Here is a 24,817-nt window from a genome sequence, read left to right on the forward strand (position 1 = left end):
AAGTACAAAGGCAGAAGAGAGAGTGTTACAAAGTGTGGTCTAGTGCGTCCTTTGCTTGAAAGATCCTTTGGTGTTTCTCAGCTGTTTAATAAGGGCCTCTTATTCCTTCCAATACAAAGGGGAAGCCAACCAAGGGGAAAGGTCAAGTGCTCTTGGCCTTGATGCAGGAAAGCCTGCTTGCTGTGCTCTCCAGGAAGGCCAACCATGCATCTGACAGCTCAGGGTTGGAGGGGAAATCCCAGCAGCTGAGGGGAGCAAAAGCTCAGCTGTAAAACATCTGACCTGGCAAACCCCAGGATTTCTTGGATCCTGCATGACAAAGACTGGGTGGCTCAAGGGGACATGCTGTGGCCACCGAACCCAACTACCACTGAGAGTTTGAGTCCTTCCCTTGGCAGCCTTCTGAGAACATGGGAGAGGAAGGCTGGGTCACTCTTTAGAGTGCTGGCCTAAGCGTTGGGAGAGGCAGGTTTGATTCTCTGCTCTGGCACAGGCTCCCAGTGTGACCTTGGGCATGTCACTCAGGGTGGGATCCCCAACGGGACTTAGGCGTTGCAATGGTGAGTGTCATGGCAACTTGACAATCACAGGAAGAACACAAGAAGAAAGCCGGAGGTAAGTGCCTAGCCCCCCCCCATACGATGAATGGGGAAAGATAGGCACCTAAGAATGCAATCCACAAATATCAGCACTAGGTGGGAGCTGTTTAAGTTAGCCAACGGGAGATGCTAATTCTGCCTCCCCCACCCATGGAAGGCAAGCTGTAAGGAGATGCCTATCTCTGCTTAGAAATCCGTGAAAGGGAACCTGCTGCCTGGAGTCAGGTGGCTTAGGCACCTAAGACATTTCTTGCGGAACAAGTTACGTGTGCTCCACACAAAATGGCTCAAGGAGGGGCCCCCACCTTCTAGCCCAGTGGTTAGACCTCTCTCTGGGATGTGGCAGACCCAGGTTCAGTTCACCCCCTTGCAGGCAGAGAGGGAGAAAGGATTTTAACAGGGGTGTCCCACCTCTCAGGAGTGTGCTCTAACTACTGAGCTATGGGATAGTCCCATGTGGGGACTCCCTCAATCTATTCTGGTGATAAATAATGAAAGAATGGTTGGAGCAGGGGGACTGGAGCCTGGGTCACCTCCCAGATGGGTGTCCCAACACTGGGCTAGGGAGTTATCTTCTCTCTCTCTGTTTGGTCCAATGACTATTTAAGTATTTATCCATAGTGGAACAGTCAGTGGGCCAGAGGGAGACAGAGTGTGAGAATAACTCTGGGCTTTGAATGGGACCTGATCTGGCAGGCAGCCTCTGAGCACACCTATGGGATTGGGCCCAGCATGTGACTTAAGTGGCCAAACACCTGTCTTCCCCCGGTTCATGAATTGCTCCACAGCTTAGGTGGGAGATAGGCATACGGGCACTTAGAGGCAAGCAGCAGTGCACATGCTCAGAGTCAGAAACACAAGCCGCAAGGGAATTTTTACCCTGAAAACTTAGTCACTGAATGAGTTTAGGTACCTAATGGACTTGATGGAAATTTTGTGGATCACAGTGGAGCCAAAATAGGAACTTAAGTGACTAAAACAGGGGCTTAGGTGCCTATTGGGGTTTACTTTTGTGGCTCCTACTCTTAGCCTCTTGGTGCCTTTGTTCCTTATGGGTAAAATGGGGGGTAATAGCATTTTCCTATCTCACAGGGTGTTACGAGGATAAATACATTACCAATTATGAGGTGCTCAGCTGTGCTGAAGGGGGACATACAAGTATCTAGCTAAATGGAGAATCCCTGAGCAGGGTGTTTGGTGTCTCCTCCCGCATGAATATATAAGAAGGCTACATCAGGTGATATCACAGAGGGACAAGCTTGTCCTGGGAGATTGAAACAGATGAGACGCCTGCGCCTAATGACTCCTACTTGATTCATGCAGGGACTAGTGTTAAAAGGGAAGGGACATCTGGGGAATTTGTTTAAGGGTGACTTTAAAGGTCCAGTCACACCTTTTCTAAACCAATTAAATGTTTTCAGGAGCTAAAATATCCAGGGATCAGAACAGAATATAATTTAAGAACTGAATAGAACAGAATTGGAATGAATGGAGTGTGGCCAATGAATCATTGTCCTTGCTGCTTGGTGTTGGGTTGGTCTTGGTGTCGCCCCTAGGGGAGGCTGAAAAGGACAGCCCTATATTAGGGCATGGGAAATCCAGATCAACCTGCCCACTCTTAAGAGCTGGGGAGAGCTGTGTAATGATAATTGTTATCTATGTATTGATTTGCATTACGGCAGCACTTTGGGGTAGAATCCAGGATCAGGAACTGACAGTGCTAGGTGCTGTACAAACACCAAGACCGTCCCTGCCCCAGAGAGCATGCAATCTAGGTTTCTGACAGGACATGTGAAGCCAACAGGGAAGACAAATGAAGGGGGCAGTGGGAAGAACAAGGTAACAGCAAGAGGAGCAGAATTAGCCCAGTAGACAGTGGCTTCACTGCACCACTTGCATAGCAGTCATCAGCTGCCAGTGTTTTGAAGGCAGCAGCGCAGAGGTAAGTCTGAAAGAGGATGATGTATAGCTCCACACTGTGCTACCCCAGACTGTGCCTGAGATGCTCACAGGGTCAGTACAGTTTGTCTTTCAGCAGAAGGACCGACTTATTGTGGAAGCACAAGGGACTATGAGTGAATGTTGTGTCAGGCATCTGTTGCCCAGACACTAGAAGTGACTCTGGTCTCGGCCCACTACCTCCCAGCGGGGCCAGCATTGCCCCAGTGCATCACAATGATGGATAGCCTCAGGGTTAGGGAGGGGGAGACTGAAAGAAGCTGAACAGGGCAGTCAAGAGGCCGGAGTGGGGCAGGGCAGAGGACACTCACCTGGGCATAGTTCTCTGCTCGGGTCAGGAGGGGCAGCTCATAGGCCGTTGAGAAGTGGGTGCGAACCTGCTGCATCTGACCAAAGCGCTCTCGCTTCCTCCATTTTGCCCGTCGGTTCTGAAACCAAACCTGAGGGGACAAGCACAGACGGCAGAGATCAGAGAGGATGGGAGCAAGGAGTGAGCTCAAAGCACCTCCAGAGAGAGTGGGGGGTAGAGCTCCCGGAACACCAACGTGGGGAGACTTTTGCCAGATAACACCTCTTGCGCTGTACCCAGAGTGCTTTGCAATAGAAGTCCCAAACCTAACTGGGGGCAAGGGACAATTTTCGATTGTAGGCATGTTAACATGATGCCAAGTGCCCACATGCAGTTGCACAAAGGCCCAAATCTCAAAGGTATTTAGGCTCCTAACTTCCTTTGATTTCAATACAATGGAAGTGGGCCCCAAATCCCAGTTCTAGATATCTAGTCACCCACTTGAGCTCCCATATAAGGCAACTGCTTGCCCTAGAATTCGGTGAATCAGAGTCTCTTGCTTATTTTTGGCTAGATGCAATTTCTTACCTGCTAAAGTAAAAGAGATGCTGTTGAGACGAATGTCCCTGCATCACTGATAAGTCCCCGCCCAGACATTAGTCAACTGGAAAGAATTTTAAAATCTGTTTTTTTCTTTGTACCAATAATCCGGTGTGGTTTCTTTCAGCACCTTCATCAGCTCAGAGAAAGACACTAGCCCTGTCATTTTCACTTTCTGTTCAGTTTCATTCCAGGGGTCCCATGGCTGCTGATCCCACTTTCTGACACTCTGGGGAAATTGTAAATCCCCCAACAAATTGTTTTCACAAAAAATAGATGGAAACTTCCCTCTTTCTCGAGGATCCCAGTCCTTGAGAACTGAGCTTCCTCCTAAGATGAAGGGAAGTAGGAAACACTTCCTAGTTCACGAGGGAAGAGAATCTCCTCTACATTTACAGAGCTGAGATCTGGGTTTTTCCATTGTTGGATCTTTCTGGTGCAAGGGATTCCTGTGTGAGCCATAGAAATCCACTGAAAAAATTCCTTGAATGAAAGGAAAAGCATAGTTGTCTCATGTATAAACCTGGTATTATTTTTACAGTAGGGCAGAGAGATCCAATGGAAATGATGCTGATCCAGGAGTGACGAAACTTGGATTCCAGTCCTAGCTCTGCTACTGACTCTCTGTGACCTTGGGCATGTCCTATCCCCTCTCTATAAAGATGATAATCCTGACCCACCTCTCCTGGTTGCTGTGTATATTAATTCATTCCTATTAGGTGAGAGGTGCTGTATAAAAGTACGTAAGAGCTCAACAGCCCTGGAGTCTCAATTCACAGAGGCCCCTCCTGGCAGTCTGCCCCCTACACAACACTTCAGGGTTCCCCCCCGCCACGCCACTCCAATTTGTCCCAGCTGCCCCTCTGTCATGATGGAAGGGCAGCTGGACCAAATTTAAGGGAATGGTGTAATAACCTGGTGTATGGCGGTCACAGTGCCACTCAGGTTTGGCTCAGCTGCTCCTCCATCGGGGGTGCCTGGGCCACATCTGTCACCCTAGCAGCTTCCTTGTTTGCCTGTGGCTAGTGCAGCCTCTGTCAATTCATGTACTTAGCTACTGATCAGGTAGCAGTAGTGCCAGCTTCTTCCATACTGCACCCCACTGCCTGCCACAGGAGACTCACTGCGTTGGGGCTGTGCTGGGCAACTTCTAACAAGACTCATTTGGGCCAACTGATGTTTTTGCCCATGATCTCAGCCTAGCCCTAACCAAACCCTCCCTGATTTGGAGATCCTGGGAGTGAACAGGAACGTTACTGGACTGTGTCTGCTTCCCTATTCCTGCCCTGATAGCTCCTTCAGCTGAGCTGAATTATCACCCTCTGGATCAAAGGATCAGCAATGTGGATCAAATGAAGATCTTCAATAAATAGACTGTTTGTTGGTGCCAAGTTCAGAGTATAGATCTGGGACCCAGGAGATCGTGAGTTTTAATCCCGGCTCTGACAATGGGTAACTCTAGGGTCTTGGGTAACTCACTAATCTCTCTGCCTTAGTTTTCTCATTTGTAAAGCTCCATGAAATGTAGTGGGCACTTGCTTCATGCTTAAAAGTGCTCAGTCAGTATTATCATCACACATCCCTTATTTTACAGCTGTTTATCTATGGAGGTTTAATAACTACTTAGCTGAAATCTAGTTGTTCAGGTCTTGTCTCGGCAGTGGAAAGCCTCAGACCCCGATTCTGATCTGACTTTTTCTGACTGCACATCAATGTAACTCCACTGACTTCATAGATCCCAAGGCCAGAAGGGACCATTTTGCTCATCTGTTCTGACCTCCTGTGTGATAGAGGCCATTGAACTTCCCCACAATAATTCCTAGAGTAGAGATTTTAGAAAAACAGTCAATCCTGACATACAAATGGTCAGTGACGGAGAATCCAACACAGCCCTTGATCAATTGTTCAATGGTTCATTACTCTCACTGTTAAAAATTTAGAAATTATCACTTTATATCCAGTCTGAATTTGTCTAGCTTTAACTTCCAGCCATTGGCTCATGTTACACCTTTCTTTGCTTGACTGAAGATTGAACAGCCGATTATCAAATATTTGTTCCCCATGTAGATATGTGATCATGCCACCCCTTAACCCTCTCTTTGTTAAGCAAAATAGGTTGAGTTCCTTGAGTCTATCAGCATTAGGCAGGTTTTCTAATCCCTTAATCATTCTCATGGCTCTCCTCTGAACCCTCTTCAATATATCAATAGTCTTCTTGACTTGCAGACACCAGAATGGGACACAGTATTCCAGCAGTGGTCACAGAGGTAAAATAACCTCTCTACTCCAATTTGAGATTCCTCTGTGTGGGTAGCCAAGGATCACATTAACCCATTTGGCCACAGCATCGCACTGGGAGCTCCCGTTCAGCTGATTATCCACCACAACTTCAATGGAGTCACTCATGTTTTACACCTGTAAAGCCCGTTCCTGTGTGTTCAAAGCCTCCTGAAGCTGTGGGTCAGTGAAACGCATCCATCAAGAGCTGCTTTGAAGGGCTCTGACAGATGCATGCAGTCACTAGGGGCAGGAAAGCCCAGGTCAGGCTGGCGCATGAAAGGAGCTGCCAGGAGCTACATGGCAGCTCAGGGAGCATTTAGCGCTGACTGTTCAGTCAAGTCAAAGGCAGGCTCGTGGGAGAGAACCAGCTCCGTTGCTTATGAGCCGATCTCCTCGCCATGTGGTCTGGGGATGGGTTAGAACCTGTCAGTGGGACAGCAGGGAGATCACTCACATACATGCAATGGCATCTGCAATGGAGCCTGCTAGCTGCAGCCCTGTCAGCGGCCAGCTTCCCATTTAGGGATAGCCTGCATCCTGTGCAGCAATTAGCAACCCCCCCACCCCCTCCAAAGGTAGGAGGTTTCCGGGAAGTAATGAAAGCAAAGGGGGCTCCGAAATATAGCGAGAATGCTGCATTTGAATAATATCCCAGTGGAACAGGTTTGGGGCCCCAGGCATCTGTCTGCTTTGTGCTAGCACTGGCCCCACCTCCGAGCAGCCCAGCTGGAGGCCAGTCCCAGTGCTGGCCAGCTCCATAGAGCTTTGATCTGCAGATGCAGTCAGTGGTGGTGACCCTGCTACTCCCTATGCTGGGGAGACCATGCTGTGCATAGAAGATGGGTAGCAGCTAGGGGGTGTGCTGTGCACTGCACACAAGGCTGGTGAGAACATATGCCACACACATGTGCCCATCTCTGAGCATGACAAACACATATGACTGTCTCATGCAAAGTGCACATCCCCCATCCCACACACCTGAGCGCCCCACTGAGTCACAACAGAGTGCGTCCCATTCTGGCAACTCTATGCTACCCGGGACTTCCCCAGGCAAGGGAAATCCTTAAGTGTCCTGATATTCTGACTTTAGGTCTCCTTTACACTGCCAGAGCCTAGGACAGCGTCTGGCTGCTAATCTGTATGAAACTGAGCATACCCCGGCACCCTTCAGCTTTACAGGAAAACGTCAAAGGAATAAAAACAGCGCACAGCGCTCTCTTTTGTTGTTTTGGGTCTTGAAATACCAGAGACCTTAGGTCTCTTCAGGGAAACCTCCAGCAAAACTCTGGATGAAGGTCTCACTTATGAAGTGGGAGTTTTCTGAGCCCTTTGTGGGTAGGGGGGGGAAGTGTTTTATTTTTAACACCGAGCTTTCCTCCCCGCTGTTTATTCAGGCATTCAGCTTCAACTAGTGTTTACAAAACCCAGATGCTTTAAACAATCCCAGTCCCTTTGCTCTGTCATGTTTTAGTTGCTTTGTAGCTTTGTTCTCATAAACCTGTTAGGCCTCCAGTCTTCCATAAAGTCTTCCAGGAAAAACAGGGCAGACAAGACATATAATATAATGCTCTAAGCAAGGAAAGAAAACAAACCTTTCCAGGCCTTCTCAGCGAATTCGAAAGAAACAGAAAATGGTACAAACCCAATGTACTTTTCTTAGCGGGGCACCTTTAATAGTGAGGAGACTACAGGTCCCAGCATGCAATGTGGCCTATCCACTAGGATCAGGAGGCAGCAGTGCGGACCGGACCGTGGTCTGCAGCTCCATGCTAATGGTAGCAGTGTAGTGTAGCGTGTTCTTCACCTGCAGGCTGCATGTTGACAAGCTGTGATCTAGCACAGGAACAAATCAGTCCTGTAAAATCTATAGACTAGAATAAATGGTCTATGTCTCCATACACATCTAGCCTTATAGTGGTACATCGATCCATATACATGGATAGATATTGGGGGTAGGGGAGGCAGGGAATAGTTTGTAACAAAGAGGTCAGTAACTTCCTCCTCTCCACCCCTCTGCAGTCCCCCCATTCAGCTGGTGCTGCCTGTTCTCACACAGCGGGAAAATGTTCCCCCTCCTCACAGTGGTCAGCTGGGTATTCTGAACACCCCACTCCCATGCTTACATCCCCCTATGCTTCTGATGCCAACAGAAGTGATGGGGGAGAGGGGGTGAGGAGCTCAGTATAGTTAAAGGAAAGAGGGGCTCATTCTGCAGAATTGAGATCTGGATTTCAGAGCCAACCCCCACACGCTTCAACATTCAGGGAGCAGGGGTTGGGGCTGAGGCTGGGGCTGGGCTCAGCTCTAGGGGAAGCTCTTTGGGTTTCTGGCTCCCTGTCTATGGCTGCATTTCTCTGCCTCTGTCACTGTCCAGCTCCAGCTGTTTCTCTGTTGCAATCCCTCACAAGCTCTCTCTCATGGTCTCTGCCTCTTGTCTATCTTTCTCTTTCTCACGGTCTCTGTCTCTTTTTCTTCCTCTCTCGCTGCCCTTTTCTCTCTCACGCTCAGGCTCACAGTCTGTCAGTGTCTGTCTGTCTCAGCTCCTCCCTTTTCAAGGCCAGGCTGTCTCCCCTTCCCTTGGTGAGGGCCACAAGCCCTTCACTTTCCAGCCTGCAAGAACAGAGCCAGAATTCATCCTTAAGCACTGAAACTGGACACCATTTTATCAGTGGCCTGGAATGGGAAATTGGAGCCTGGGATGAGAGAATTGAATAACTTGAGCTTGTTTTCATTTCATGTTTAATTTCCTGCAGGCTTAGCTCAGTCTTTCCGCTCCTTCCACCAGCCTCCCAGGGTTTTATGGGGGAAAAGGGATCAAGATATATTACTTCTTGCTTTGCTTTGCTTTTTTTATCAAGGCAGTGATTTTTGCTACAGCAGAGTTTGACATTTCCCCCTTGCTTTCAAGCCCTTGCCGCATCACAGGGTCAACCCTGAAAAGATTTTCATTAACAGCCCTGCAATAAGGAGGCCTGCCCTGGGGAGGGGCAGTGGGGTGACATTCCCTGGCGCTGACCCCATACGGAGGTGGCAAACCCGAATCACAGCTACTGTCTGCCAAAGAGAAACTTGCAGCCAGTGAGAGGTATGCTCATGTGCTGGTATTGAGCTGGGGTGCACTGAATGGAGGTTGGGAGGGGCTGCATATAAGCAATTGTATGGGTATGCCTGGGGAGGGGGAGGCTCAGTGGTACGTGTGTGTACACAAGTGTGTACCTCTGTGTGTGTGCATGTGCATATATGCAGGGATGGAGACTTCGCAATGGTGTGTGTGAATGCATCAGACAGGTGGGGGGGTGCAATGATGTCTGTGTGTGCATTTATGTATAGGGATGGGTGTCTGACAGAAGATCTGCGCACATGTGCCCAAGGAAGGAGCTGTGCGTGTGTGTGTGTGTGTGTGTGTGTGTGTGTTTTATGGGGTGTGGTGGAGGGTCATGCAGTTGGGTTATATATTTCTCAATATATGTGGGATCAATCAAACCTCAAAGAGCCCCCTTGGGATCCTGTCCCTGGTCACATAGCCTTCTGCAGCTCTCACACCAAAGAACTAGACCAGATCCATATAAGGAAAAGTAGGTGGGACTCCAGGAGTGGGGACCTGAGGGAGGAAGCAAGGCAGGGGTCCTGGACTTGGAGGGAGAGTTGGTACCTAGTTGCATTGATCCACTAAGTCCTACAGATTTGTCTCAGCCTCTTACACCGTACTGGTTTCCGTGGTAGGTTATTTGTGATAGACACACGCCAAGCTGCAGTGCTGCTCAGGGGGGCTCACCACCCACTTATGGGAGAGGGGGAGCAGAAGGAAATGCATAGACATGGCCAGCGGCCCTCTTTGGGGGAGCAACCTTTTGTGCCTGACCCATCATCCCCGTCCTAGCCCCAGCCTTTCCTTCCCCTGCTGCCCCTGTTTAAAAGTTTGTTACCAAGCATTTACTCCCTATGGGTATTTCCAAGAGGGCCCAGAGACTTTAGCTTCCATGGTTCTATAGTTCTGTAACTTCCTTCTGACTCCAGGAGAACCTCCATGGCCCAGAATAATTGAAGGGGAAAAAGCTATGCTGGAGGTTGCATGCCTTCCTGCCTTTGTTTACATGTAGCATGTAAGGGTAGGAGAAGTTTGTTGAGTGCTTACTTTTGTAAAGGTGCCCCTGTCACTGCAGCAACCTTGCAGCACATTGGGATTGTCGACTACTAAGGTCGCTGCAGTTTGGACCATGCGATATCTCAGCTAGCTGGCTCCTTTAAATAAGGTTCAGGGGCATCTGCAGGTGGGGAGTGAGAAAACGAACAGCACGCTGCACCTCAGGGGAAACTCAGCTTTATTGCCTGTAGACACCAGCTGTGGAGATTAGAATCCAAAGCAGGCAGAAAAGTGGCCTCTTCAGTGTCTGGAAAGGGGCCAAGCTGTGGAATGATTTCCAAAGACACTCCATTCCAGAGCTCCGCAGACAGAGCCCACTGTGCCGGGCCTGCTGGTGGGGTGAGTTCTTCTCCAGGTGCCTGGCTCCCAGTCGGGTATTTCACTCGCAAAGTGTGAGCTGGGGAGAGGTTTGGAAAGAACCAGACCAGTGACTTGTCTGTCTGGGCTCTGTCTCTGCTACAACCTTGTGCTTTGGGGACTGTTTAGTTCTGGAGGGAGACCAGCTTGGCCAGAGGGAAGGCAGTTCCAGGACCAGGCCAGGCTTTTACTGAGGCAAGTCACAGCACAGACCACCTCATCTCCTCCCCATCAGGCTAGGGAGAAGAAAGGTCTGGCTTTTGGTTCACCTATTACAATATCTGCTCCTTAGGGACCATAAAGCTCCCTGTTGGAGTCTCAGGTTCGGTTATGGGCCAGCCACACAGTCACACACTACAGGTTAGAGCCTCAGGCAGCAAACTTCCATCAAAGTCAATGGAGCTATGGTGATTGGTAGCCACCAGGAAAAGGGGCTCATGTGGCAGGTGAAATCCATTCAAGTATGTTGCCACCATTTGGCAGGTGAAAAAAATACCATGGTGGGGACTCAGGTAACTTGTTGTGTGTTCTAACACTAGGTTTTCTCTTGTTTCTTGCAGCTTGAGCTTCCTTAGGTAAAGGACTCCAGTGACCTTGGCCACTTCCTCCATCTCCACAGATCCCTGCCCATTCTCAGGACAGTTTCTGTCACCCTCAGTTCTGTAGGCCACCTTTCTCTGGCACAGGTCTTAAGTGGAGGGGCAGCAGCAGGGCAAAGCTGGTCGGCTTTGGAGCGTACGATTAACAATCTGGTCACTCCATTTTAACAAAACCCAGGTCTGCAGACAACAGACACAAATATTAGCTAAGTCTCTCACACATGAGCCAGGCCTAGAACCCCGGTCCTTTGGCTCCAGAATACAAGCTTCTGTCACTGTAGAGATGAGGGAGTGCTCCATTAGTTAACAGCAGCGGTAGGCCCCCTAACCTGTCTACAGGCCAAACTCTAGAAGGGAAGATCATTCATTCCCTCAAACATGTACAGGGCCCAACTCACTGCAGCCTTGCACTCTGTGTTGTCATTGCCACTACTAGGGCAAAGTGTACAGTACTATCACTCACTGTGCACAGGTGTGAACGATGATGAAACATGCAAGGCCATGGAAGATCAGGTACCAAATCCTCTCCTCTACACCCTCTGGAGTACCCTTGGAGAAGCTAAGATGCATGAACCAGAGGCTCTGGGCTGAGCATGAGAAGGAGAGTCCCCCCTCCCACTACTACTGACATAGGATTGCCGCTCCTGAGCAAAAGAAGTCAGTCTGTGCAGCATGTGATCAGTAAACCTGAGATTGTACCCGGACCTCCAGGAGAAACCATCAGCATTTGCGATGTGTCTCCAAAAAATACTATCAATAGCCACTTCCTGGGATCTCGTCTATGCAAGCCCTGATGAAGCCTCAGCTTACAACTGTGTGAGACCTGGCAGCTTTGCAGCCTGGGGTTGTTATTGGACTCCCCTGTTCTTTTGGAGGTGGCAGCCATACCTTTTTGCCCCCAAACAATAGGCTTCCTGCTTTGTCTCTGAGCCTGCTCGGCCAACCAGGCAGCAAAACCCATTTCAATTGTGTCTCTGCATTCTCTGTCTCTGCATCCCTGGCCTGGCAGGTCATGATGACCTCTGCCTCCCCCACCTTGCCAGCAATGGGATGTAGCATGAGAAAGGTTGGCGCCACCGTGGCTAGTGAGCTGGTGTCCCCATCTGATTCTTTTGGAGCAAAATAATTTACATGAGAGCCTTGCTGGAGTAACTATCGCTGAAGACTACCTGCTGCCTTGTTGCTTGCAAAACTGCTCCATTAACTCAAGGAACAGCACGCTCCTCTGTGAACCTCAGAGGATTCTAATCCAAAACAAAGAAGTCTGCACTAACACCAGGCAGAAATAAGGTTCCCTGTATCTTGGTCTGTTGATGCCCATTGCCTAAGAGAAGAGCATGAGTCTGTAGCATGGACTTTGGGTACAGCCCCGTAGGCTGTAAGTTTAAGTGGAATTAGGGGTGAGGTTCTAGGCAACCTCGGCTAAGATGTAACATTGTAATACAGAGCCATATTCCAGATCTGTTAAGTCCCAGTGAATTATAAGACTCATTATCTTGCTGCCTGGAATATTCTTCATTCACACACTGAAAACCCCACTGCTCCCATCCACCCCAAAGCTTCCCCCATTACCTGTACTCGGGCCTCAGTGAGATCGGTCCTCATGGCTAGCTGCTCCCTGGCATAGACGTCTGGGTAGTGGGTCTTCTGGAAGACTTTCTCCAGCTCCTCCAGCTGGTAGCTGGTGAAGGTGGTGCGGTTCCGCCGCTTCTTGCCCTTGTTGCTCTCCGAGTCGGTCTTGTCCATGGGGCTGGGGAGGTCAGTGCTGGCCCTGTCCTGGGGCACCTTCACCCCGGCCTCCTTCACACTGAGGTAGCTGCCGTCCATTCCCGCAGGGTCAGAGCTTGGCTGTAACTCAGCCTCTCCCAAGGAGCTCTCTTTCCCTGTTTGTATGGGAGAGAGGGGGAAACAGGGATAGAGGGAGAGAGAGAAAGAAAAGAATGTAAAGCCCAGGACAAATGAATCAGTTTGAACAGGAGTCACTCCAGTAGGGAAAAGAAAAATTAACAGATAGAGCAAGGATCAGATGGGTGAGGAGGAAGGAGGGAGTGTTAGAGATGGGGTGAGGGAAGGAACAGAGGCCAATGGGAGAATGGGGCCCTGAGAAAGGAGAGGGACATGAGGAGAGAAACAGGGCTGTGGGGCTTGGATTAGAGCTAGAACACGAGAGGGCTGGGAGATGAATGGGAAGAGCGGGAGAGAGAGGGGGACTCTTTTTATGGCATAAGGGAAGATTAACAACACCTTAATTTATATTCAGTTGGAATTTTGCGAGTCTGGTAATAATGCCTCAGATGAAACCCATGGCAGAAATTGAGACTGATGCCACCAGCGGGCAGAAGCAGACCGAAGCAGCCCGTGACTCCATAGGGAGGAGGAGGGATAAGGATTCCACCTGCTCAGAACGTCCCTGGAAAGAATGGAGCCAAACTGGGCCTCTCCCACCCAGTTCCGGTTGGAGTTTTGGAAGCCCGTTTCAATGTGAAACTCACAGCCAAATGTAGGAGGCCTGGTGAAGCCCACACCATAGAGTGGAAACAGAGGCAGGTTCCTGCAGCTGTCTACAAAGGGAAATTGCTGAGATTTACACAGATTGAGCACCAAACCAACTCAAACCTCCTTGCCTTTGCTGATTTCCCGAGGACTGACTGTCACTAGAGCTCGACCTCAGGATGGAACTTTCCCAGGGTTTTGGGGGCTCTCAGTATCTGGTCTGTGGGGGTCAAATTTGACTCTAATTGTATTTTTAAATTTCAGATGATGTTTATTATGCCAGTGAAGGCTGATCAAAGCAATATCACCCTCCATAGACCTGCGCGTCCAGCATAGACTCCTGTGTACCAAAAGGGGTAACAGCGTATGGAATGGCTATCATTTCCAGTTCAGATGAGTGCAATCTGCTCCCTCCTATGGGAATAGGTCATCTGAACTAAATCTCTCTACAGTGCATATACGGCCATTACCATGTTAGCTGAGCACCTCACAGTCTTTAGTGTATTCACCCTCACAGCACCCCCCCCCCCATTGTTCCATTCTACACAGGGGGAACTGAAGCATTGGAAGGCAGAGAGATTTGAGCAAGGCCATGTAGGAAATCAATAGCAGAGCAAGGGACTGAACCTGGACATCCCAGGTCAGCAGCCTAACTTCTGGACCATGCATCTTCTCCTGTTGAATACAGGTTGCTAGAAAAACAACTGCAAATGGTAGCTACATATTATGTTCAATAGGCCCTGTTCCCCTGTCATGTACACTCATATAGCGTCACTGGCATCAGGAGAATTACTCTGATTTACACCAGTGAAAATGAGAGGGGAACCAGACCCACTATGTTTTGTTAGGGCTTCAACAATTTTTGGAAGAGAGGAGGAAGAAGAAAATGATAGCAATCACTGAAGAAAGTGATAAGGTAATAGAACAGAAAAACAACAACACCCCAATTCAGTTTCCAGCCGCAGAGAAACAAAGGGAATCCACTTGCTGCTTCCCATCAGGCTGTCCCCCGTAATTAATAATTAACCAAGTGACATATAAAAACAGTAGAGTGAAGAAAGAGGTTAATAATTTTATTGGTAATGTGTGTTAATTTCTCTCTCAACCCCTGTCCTGAAGGCTAGAACCTCTTTGAGGCTTCTTTAAAAACATACCTAGAGCTATGTACATAAAAGAAAAGAAAAATTATGTTTTATTTCTTTAAATGCAATGATAAAGGGAAGGATCTTATTGACAATCTTTTAACTGGATATGAATTGTTCCTTTACTTTCTCTCCCCAACTGTCATGTAAGTCCCTGTCAGCTGTTAAACAGCTACCATGTTCCATGCCAGAGGTGGCTGACTTTCAGTGGTGGGTGAGGTGATCTTTATACAGGTAATGGCTTCGGGATCCTATGGGATGGAAGTCACCATGGTTAAATAATGGGAATTAGGAAGTCCCACTTGCTAATCCCAGGTCCACTAGCAACTGCCTCTGGAACCATGGACAACTCATTTAACCTCTCTCCATGGCTCGCAGTCCCCATCTATAAAATGGGAACCCTACAGTGCACACCTGTTTAAATGTTTGAGGATTAATCAGTGAATAATTGTAAAGAACTGTGAACACACGATGTGCTATGTAATTGCTAGATGATTTATTAAATAGACTACAGCATGTACAATATAGGGCAGGTAGCTCTCATTTTATAATTGACCAGAACATGCTAGACACACTTGAGGGGCTCTGTAAAATAATAAATCATATGCATGTAAGAAAGAATAATAAATCTCTTATTGCTCTCATCAACAGAGTCATTATATATATATTTCTCCAACCTAACATTTCATTCCAAAGCAACTAGACCCCACTTGCGAGGGTAGGAAGGGTGGGGTATAAATCCAGCCTGGTTGTGCTGACGGCCCTCCCTCGACATACTAGGTGTGAATTCATACACACTACTTTACACCTTGCCATGTCTTATTGGTTCATTTAGCCACAGCTGATTTGTGTTGCCATGTCACCGCTTTGAGCGGAACACAGCTCCCGCTCTGGAACAGCTGGGTTTTAAGCCCAATCTAAGATAGGGTCAGACTTGTCAGGACTCCAGGTGACTGGGTGAGTATGTGGCTATCAACTTGCTCACTCCGCCCTGCCCTAGTACTTGTGCTGTTGCACTAATGTCTGAGCAGTGCCAGCCTGGTGTGTACCCACCTCCTCCCCACAGTCCCGTCTATGGGAGTGGTTAATTTGGGTTGTCCTAGCCGGGTCCTATACCAGAGATGTCCACACTTGGCTCAGCATTGTGCTATGAGCCCAATGGCCATGCGTAATCTGCATAGAATGGAGCAGATTTTGCTACTCCTCTCTTCAACAGGGAAGGACATCTCCAGGCAACTATAGTTCCCAGCATACAGTGCTCCAAGTGGCCTGGCCTGGCCTGGCAAGTCAAGGTGGAGCACTGCATTCTGGGATCTGGGATGACCCCTTGTGTTGAACACAGGGTGTGTCTGCACACTGTAGAACTCTCTTAGTCACACTGTGGGCTGCCCTAACCTGTACTGTACATGGATTTTGCAAGCCTGTGACATGTAAGGGTTTTCCAAAGCACATTTTGCAAAGACTGAGTACAGTGGAGCGTGATGTGGTTAAGAATCACAGCTCCTCAGCCAGATTACTCCCATTACTTCACGGCTAACTTTGCTAATCAGTGACTGTAGCAGAATAAAGGGGAAAGCTGAACTGAACCGCTACAGGCTGGGGACCGACTGGCAGTTCTGCAGAAAAGGACCTGGGGATTACAGTGGATGAGAAACTGGATATGAGTCAGCCGTGTGCCCTTGTTGCCAAGAAGGCTAATGGCATATTGGGCTGCATTAGTAGGAGCGTTGCCAGCAGATCGAGGGAAGTGATTATTTCCCTCTATTTGGCACTGGTGAGGACACATCTAGAGTACTGCATCTAGTTTTGGGCCCCACACTACAGAAGGGATGTGGACAAATAGGAGAAAGTCCAGCGGAGGGCAACAAAAATGATCAGGGGGCTGGGGCACATGACTTACGAGGAGAGGCTGAGGGAACTGGGCTTGTTTAGTCTGCAGAAGAGAAGAGTGAGGGGAGATTTGATAGCAGCCTTCAACTACCTGAAGGGGGTTCCAAAAAGGATGGAGCCCAGCAGTTCTCAGTGGTGGCAGCTGACCGAACAAGGAGCAATGGTCTCAAGTTGCAGTGCAGGAGGTCTGGTTGGATATTAGGAAACACTATTTCACGAGGAGGGTGGTGAAGCACTGGAATGGGTTTCCTAGGGAGGTGGTGGAATCTCCATCCTTAGAGGTTTTCAAGGGCTGGCTTGACAAAGCTCTGGCTGGGATGATTTAGTTGGGATGGTCCTGCTTTGAGCAGGGGGTTGGACTAAATGACCTCCTGAGCTCTCTTCCAACCCTAATCTTCTATGATTCTATGAGAGAAGAGAGGGTGGAATCGGCAAACTTTTCAAGTTTAATTTTGAATTCCATATATTAGAGTCCGGGAAGTTAAAGATGGAAACGGTGCATTAGGTCTTCTCATCCATAACCCCTTTACCAATTCAAGATTGTTCCCTACAGTCTATTCTCTAGCCAGCTTTGAAACATCTTGAGGCAAGGGGCTTCCATCACTATCCTTGGGCAACAATTCTAAATGTCCTAATGGCTTTCACCATTAGGACATTGTCTATGCTATTCAGCCAAGTTGTCAACCCACTACCCTTAGCTCAGTCCGCCTTGTACCAGTACCACCTTAACCACCCCCCTTGCATTTTTCAGACACTCGTGCCTGGTTACAACCTCCTTATAACTCATTCATTGCACATGGGGTTTTATCACAAGCACATATTTGAGGGCACATGTGGGGATTTGCAACAGGAAAACAGACAAAATCCCTCCTCCTATTCTCATGATCTAAGGAGATAGACAGGCACAATTCAGGTGAAAAATCAGAGAGTGTAATGTGGCTGTTGTCATGGGCAGAGCTGGTGGAACAGCTTGTCAGAAGGGATTGGGAAGTGACCGGGAGGGCACTCGCTATGCATCCAAAGGTGAAAGAAGGACAAAGACAACTGGAAGAAGGAGACACATGGGGAACATAAGAAAAGATGCACAGGCAGAATTTTGGAAGTGGCAGGACAGGAGTAGGAAATAGGGGCAGGACAGGCTATAGATATTTAGTAGATCTAAGCCTTGTCTTTTGGGGGGTTCCAAGAATCTCAGTTCATTCTCCCCCCGTCTATTTATTTTGGTTGATCCAGTACTATCAAGTTCTAGCTGATCTAATAAGTAGAAGTCTAAGAAAAGGACATTTTGCAGGGAAGTCTTTCCCCATGAGATCTTCTGCCCTGTCTTAGAGTCTTAAATGGCTCAAATAATTGGGGAAGCATCTGTTCTGAACCCAGGCTTGCTCCAAACAGTTTGAGGTTTGTCCCTCCCTGTTTGCAGTAAACTGTGTTGCTAGGAGGAGAATCACCCCAGAGGAAAAAAATGACATGAGAGAGAGAGGATGCAATCTAAGGAAATAGCTTCTCCCCCAAATTACCCTGCACAGGCACACCTCTCCATGACAGCGGGCAACAAGAGTTACCTCTGCATCATAATTTTGGGGGATTAAACAATTCAGGTCATCTTAATGGAGCAATACTGTTGATTAATGACTGTAGAATATGACTCTCTGTGTTTATAAAGTGCTTTGAGATCTGAGTGGATGGTGTTGTATATATGCCAAATTCTCCTCTTCATGACACTGAGATAATTTTGTTGACTTTGATGCATTGCATTGCATTCACTGAGAGGAGAATTTGGCCCTGCACTTTATTCTCTCCCATGAATAAGCCACTGGCCTGGATTTAACCCTTAGGTTCCAGAAGCACAAGGAGTTCTATATTGGCACAGAACGTCCACCAGGAATGGAGGCACACTGCATTAGCTGCCTAAATCCCCCCCTTCTCTAGCTGGAGATCTGGAACCAGCTGATGCTACCCCCAGTGTGTGTGTGTGGTGGTGGTGGGGGGGGGAGGGAACGGGGCAGCCAAATAATTGAACTCCTCCACTAAGTGCCCTCTGCTAACAAAGCTCATATGGCATCCTGGCTGGATTTTGAAGCAGACCTCCCTGAATGCAATTGCCTGGGGATGGTGGCAGTGGTACTGCCAAAGTCCTCCAAGGCGCAGCTGCTCTTGCAGATGCAGGGGTGAATCTGGCCCACCTGGTAATGACAGGGTGTCTTGACAGCCCAGATGGAGAGGCCAGTGGCTATGCCATTCCCAGCGGGGTTGGAGCACTGACTTCTGCTGTGGTTGTTACTTTGCAGCTATGCCACAGAGAAGGAGGGAGGGGCACTTTCAGTGTGTGGAGCATGGGATGGTACATATATGTAGGTGCAACACGTAGCTGCCCAGGCATTTGTATACACTGGACTCATAAAGCCAGCAGCCTGAACCTCCAGCAGTTAGTCTTCAAGGGGAAAGAAGCATGTGTGACAGGGACATGCAAGTACTTCTGTAGCAGTAGGGAGGGCCAGGGAAGCAAGGAAGGGAGACAAGGCAGAAGAGCCAGAATTGGAAGGGCTCTGCCCATCAAACCAGAGCCACGCAAATTCCCTCTGTGGAACTGGCAGTGGAGCAGCCTGAGAACAATGGCTTGGAGAAGTGGTCAGCTGCCATCTGCCAAGCCTCCCCCCCCCCACCTTCACCCTCTATGTCTTCTTTCCCTGTTCACTAGGCCCAGGGTGGGGGGGAGGGGCTGTGGCCTGCAGGCCCTAATAATGACTACAGGAGGGAAGGGGAAAAAAACCACACACAGCAACATAGGAGAGCACTGGGTTTGATCTAACTTCGTTGATTGCATAACATAAACTGCAGCTAGGGGTTGGACCCAGGGCATTCAGTGGAGATATTTAGCTCAGCTGAAAGCAAACAGCCCTTGATTTACAAACAGCACTGTTATGCAACCCCAAGGACAATATATACTGGATCTGTCAGTAGCAGGGATTGCCCTGGCTTCGTGGGGTCAGTTCCAAACCCCCTTAGCCTCCTTTCCTTTCAAGTCCTCCAGCCCTCCAGCCCTTTATTTGTTGCCCTTATTTCATGGGATATTTCTCAGAGGATTCTTTTTTGACAAGGGTGATTGTTTTCACGCCTGAACAGCAGAGCTGAGCTACCCTGCCCTCACCCTGCCTGTAGAGACTCTTGAACTGGCTACCTTCAAGATGGTGCCAGGTGACAGGCAGAACCTGCAGTAGCAAGGACTTAGTGATGGTTGCAGAATTTGTAACAAAACCTTCTCTTCCTCCCACCCTTCTTTTGTCACTCTTCCCTCCCTTTACTTGGACTGGCTAGAGGGACAAGGGGTATCTTTAGAATAACGTATACTGAATATTTTGCCCTTATTAGGTGCTTTTTGTGTGAAGATCTCAACACGGTACAATGGGGGATACCGTGTTAATTGCCTCATTTTACAGAAGGGGAAACTGAGGCACAGAGCAGGGATGTTCCTTGCCCAAGGTCATGCAGGGTGTGATGGGCAGAGCTAAGACTAGAACTCAGGAGCCCTGGGTCCTAGTGTCCTATCTCTTGGAAATACACCCAAATATGTGACTCTCAGAAATTCGAAGGAGAAAAAGCTAGTTCATTCCTTTTGGGTGTCAAAGCAAGATTGTTCCTTTGGTATCTTCTCCAGAGATTTGTGCAGTCTAGTTGTAAAAGTCCCAGGTGGTGGGGAACCCACCATGTGCTTTGGGGAGACAATTCCACAGTCCAATAGAGATGATCATCCGTGCTAAGAATGAGAAGGAATTAAAATGTACTTTACATAAATAATCAGAATGTGATACTCACTCAGACCCTCTACATACCTTTCATCTGTAGGGCGGGATAAAAAAATCTGACTGCGGGACTGCAGATCACATGATTAGATGAGAGCCATTCTAGTGGTTACAGACGGGGGCTGCGTGTGCGGGTTGAGACTCCTGGGCTCTGTTCCCAGCTCTGTCAGTGCACAACCCTGGCCAAGTTGAGCCATAATGTCCTAGTCTGTAAAATGGACTCTTACATATGTAACTACCTCCAGGCAGGCTGGCACACTTTAAAGGTATTTGCAAAGTGCTACAAGATCCTCAGGTGAAAAGCACAATAGGCCAGACTGTGCCCTGCTGCTCTGAAAGGCAAAGGAAGGGAAGGGCAGGGCTCTCTTCTCTGCACAGCAGCATGGCACAAGAGCAGCTCCTTTTGTGTCCCCTGGAGATCGAGACACTCTGAAAGGGACAGGGGTGGGGGCGTAGTGACCACAGGCCAGTGGAGCTAGCTAGCCATGCAGCTATGTTGTAGCAGATGCACTGCCTCTGAGTGTCAAGGAGGAATCTCCAACCTGAGGCGGTGCCTTAATGGCACAAATGATCCCCATAGTAGCATTATACATTTCTTTATAGAGTGACTTGGTTCTTATGGCCCCTGTTCAGGATGATGCCAGGACTGGTGGAGAGAAGCAAAGCCAGGAGGGTTCAGTTACGGTCATCCCTAATGAACAAACATAAAAATGGCCACCACTGAACTCCATGAGACAACTTCTGACCTGGTGTGAAGCCATTGATATCAACAGAGGTACCCCAGGAATGGATGTGGCGCCATTTGCCGTCTGCTCTCTTCGGTCATTAGCAGAAACAGGCAGTCTCTGAAGTGCCAGTTCCATCCCAGTGTTCACCCAGCTGTGACTGGGGCTGGAGCAAGAGCAAACCCATTTATAACCCATGGTCAGTTAGAAGTGGGAATGGCAAGGAGTGGACTGCAGGGAATATGTCAGACCTGTATGGAGGGGGTGGTTGCCTAGAGAGGGTTGCCAAGAGAGGGGAACTTGCCTTTCCCAAGGAAAAGGGTCACCCCTGTCTAATAACCTCAAGATAGTTCTGTTAAATATCGACATGAAGTAAATTACCTACATCTGCCTAGGGATAGACAAGTTCTGACTTCTAGTAAGCAGAGATAACCTCAAAGTTTAGATCTAAAGTTTGAGGGTTTTGGATGCAGGCTTTTTTCTAGTCACTCTGAGCTACATCATGATGAAGATTTCCTTGACCAGGAAGCAATGTAAGCATCACTTATTCTCATTACACCCTTCAGGCTCTAAAAACCCAGATATACAGTTCAGTGCCTTCCCTCTGCTCCCCAGAACCCCTTAGCTGCCCTGAGCAGCAGCACAGGGAGACCTATTCAGCTCCTGAGCTGTGCCGGTGCCTCTGCCTTTCAGTCAGAGGACACCATGTGACCTGCTGTCAGAATCCCCAAGCCACCGGATACAATTTGTCAGTGTGCAACGGCAAACTAGTATAGTTTGGCGCAGAGCTCCTGAACAGCATTATTGTTCCATTGCTATGCAGGAGCCCAAGACTGAGGAGATTCTCCCACACCCAGATTCTGCTCCTCCTTCCCCCCCAAACACACACACAAGTCCGGTGAAAGGAAGGGCCTTTGTTGACAAAATGTATCATTCCTCCCACTGGATAACTCTGGGGACAGCTGACGTCAGCTACTCTGAGGAAAAGAATCGCCCCTACTGCAGGGGACTAAGCATTTGGAACCCACCCACCAGATTTTAGCAGACGATGCCCAGTGTGCCAGAGAATGGCAAACCCCCAGGAAGGTCCCTCCCAATAAACTCAGGGGGAACATTTTTTCCTGACCTCAGTTCTGGCCAATCAGCTTTTCAATGTGAACCCAAATGATCGTAACCTAGCATTGTAGCCCACCACTGAGACACCACTTTTATCCACCCACTTGGACCGTTATTGAATCCTGTTAAGGTGGATCCTACCGGTATTGTCCCTGTAGCAGAGTAACAGACTTTTGTCATGCAATCACTAGGGCTGCATGGATTAGCAGCTCGACCCTATGTCGCTCCAAATGGGCACTATATTTTGGGGAGGGTAATAGGGCCGTGCCTTCCCGGAATTCTGTCATTTCATTCAGACTGAGTTCAACAGTTACAGTGAAATGTTCACACTGCAGTGAAATGTGAAGATTTCACACAAAGACAACACCACTAGGCCCAAGTTGAAATGACAAATGTTTTGACATGAAATTTGGCCCTGCCTCTAATTTCCACACACATTATATTTAAGGCCCTGATCCTGCAAATTGTTGCATGTGGCTAAAGCCTTGTGTCTGCATGGAGCCCATTGCAGTCTCAGGGCCTCATATAGATACAAACTGCAAGACAATTACATGATCAGGGAGATGCACTTACACTGAAAAGCCATGGTTATCACTGTCTTTTAGTACTGCAGATCCCCTAGTAATCACTAGTGAACCAAAGAGGCCTGCAGGAACCTGCCATTGCTAATGTAGGTAGGGTCTATGTAGTTGTTACCAGGTTGATGTTATGACTTTACCATGTATCTTTATACATCATGATATTCTAGCTCCATCATTGAACCATAGCTATTGGTGAAAGAAGAGTCCTGTTAGCCCTATCTAGCCCATTCCTCCTGGCGAGTGGTGACCAGTCTAGTGTTAAAGGGCTGCCTAAATCGTGGCTTTGCCATGAGCACTAAATGAGGGGCACCCTGTCCTGCTCTCTCTCTGCATGGGATAGATCACAGCTGCTTTGAGGAGGCTATGTTCCCGCTGCGCAGCCACCTGTGAGGTGGGTAACCTGGGCAGGGGAGTAAGGAGCGCTCAGCTCATCAGAGGAATTTAGGCTCTTAACTCCCTGTGAAATCAATGAGAGTTTGACACCTAAAAACCTTTGAAGGTCTAGGGTGAGAAGAATTCTGGGCAAGCGCCCTGCTCATGGTAAGATACACACTGCTTTCCACTTATATAGAGCAGAATATTGTATGGAACTGGCTAGCATGAGTGTATGTACCACTGTCCTCTGCTGAATGGACCCAGAACTGCCCAAGCCTGCCGGACTAGCTGCTGCTGGAGAAGTGCTACACCCCTTTCTCTCCAGCACGGCAAATCAGGTCATGATGTAACCCTTATTTCTTTGAGCAATTAAGTTTATTTTGGTTTTAATTTCTCAGGCCCCAATTTTTGGGAGATTCTGTAACCTAATCTAGGCTCTTCATGCCATGTTTGAACCCCTGTTTTAACATCACTGCTAAACTTTCCCCCAGATATGGACGGGGGAGCAGATTAGCTAGCGAGGAAGATTTACATTACCAATGCACTCCATAGACTTGGCCATCTGTAGTAAATATATCCAGTCTTTGTGATCTTGCCCTAACTAACACATGCGGAAGCTATTATATTTTTTCCCCAAGTTGTCTGTTACAGCCCTTTATTTATGTCTCTTGTCTACTTCAGTTGAGAAGTTGACACGTGGCTGTCATTTAAAAACCAAACCAAGTATTCGTTTAAAAGATAAAATGGAGCTTCTGCATTTTGATTCACAAAAGCCAAAACACTGAGAGTTATTCACATTCAGTGAGCAAAGACCCTGGTGCTGCCCAAGCACAGAGGGAGACACAACCCTTAGATCTGAATGTCTTGGCTTTTATCACTTTATTAATGATTACTGAGTGTTTTATAAAGCCTTTCCTCCTGAGCGATCCCAAACAGATAGGGAACACTTGCTCCCCACTAAAAATGCAGCCATCTCTGGGGAGGGATGTGGCAGCTGTTAGACTTTCTAGAAGAATCAAAGATTACAATGATCAGTTGCAACTGTCGGTGGAATTTAGGCACAATAGGTGGAATGTCATTAACCCAACTGGAATTTGGCCTCAACACCATAAGCATCTGGAACTGATTCTCGTGGCTACTATTGCAGGGCTGGCTCACTACCATGAAAAATACCCAGGGATCCTTAATGATCACAAGTGGTCAGCACAAGGAATGTCAAATGGATCCATAAACACAATACAGGGCTTAGTTCTGCTATCATTTTGGGGTAACTCCTTTCATTGCAAAGGTATTGCTCCTGCTTTGCTCCCTGTGAAGGAAGCACCAGCCTGTTCGTAGTTTCCTGCATGCATTTTCATACAGGTAAATAGAGGAAGTTGCCTACAGTCCATGCTTGCTTTGGCAGATCAATTAACCTCTTCAGTGCTGGAGAAAATACCAGATAATGTGGGGCAAAGAGCACTTCCAGTTCTCCTCCCTTCTCACAGCAGCCATGTTGCCACTGAAGCATTGATGTTCCTATAGGAGATCAGGTATTTTGAGGAGTTTAACAGTCAAGTGCAGCAGCTAAGGGTTAAAGGCAGGCGTCCATTATCAGGGCTACTCCTCAGATAGAGCAGGAGCTCTGGGTGAAGGTCCTGACAGTCTGGAAGCCAATCCCCACAACACTGGACCTCTGTGTTCCCAGCACTATCCCAGCAGAAGCCCTGACACAATTGAGAGGCTCCTAACCCACCAAAAGCCTGGGCCAGCCCATGATCTGCAGCAGAGTACAGAGTCTAACCACACGTCTGCACCAGTTACCTTGCTAAGTGACTGGAATTAGAAGGAGATTCAAAGGCCCTGATTCCCCATTGCCCCGCACCTTG

At 48.3% G+C, this 24,817-nt stretch overlaps 1 protein-coding gene across 1 annotated transcript in view; it reads right to left on the reverse strand.

The window, feature by feature from the left end:
- The window catches only part of ALX4 (ALX homeobox 4), a 63,885-nt gene that overhangs the window by 5,492 nt on the left and 33,576 nt on the right, over positions 1–24,817 (reverse strand). Inside the window, exons 3-4 of the mRNA XM_074957008.1 lie at positions 12,400–12,710; positions 2,870–2,998 (exon numbers count right to left, since the gene is read on the reverse strand). Of these exons, the coding sequence (XP_074813109.1) occupies positions 2,870–2,998; positions 12,400–12,710 (440 nt within the window). The remainder of the gene's footprint in view (positions 1–2,869; positions 2,999–12,399; positions 12,711–24,817) is intronic.

This window comes from Natator depressus, chromosome 6 (genome assembly GCF_965152275.1).
Source record: "Natator depressus isolate rNatDep1 chromosome 6, rNatDep2.hap1, whole genome shotgun sequence".
In the NCBI taxonomy this organism is placed as follows: domain Eukaryota; kingdom Metazoa; phylum Chordata; order Testudines; family Cheloniidae; genus Natator; species Natator depressus.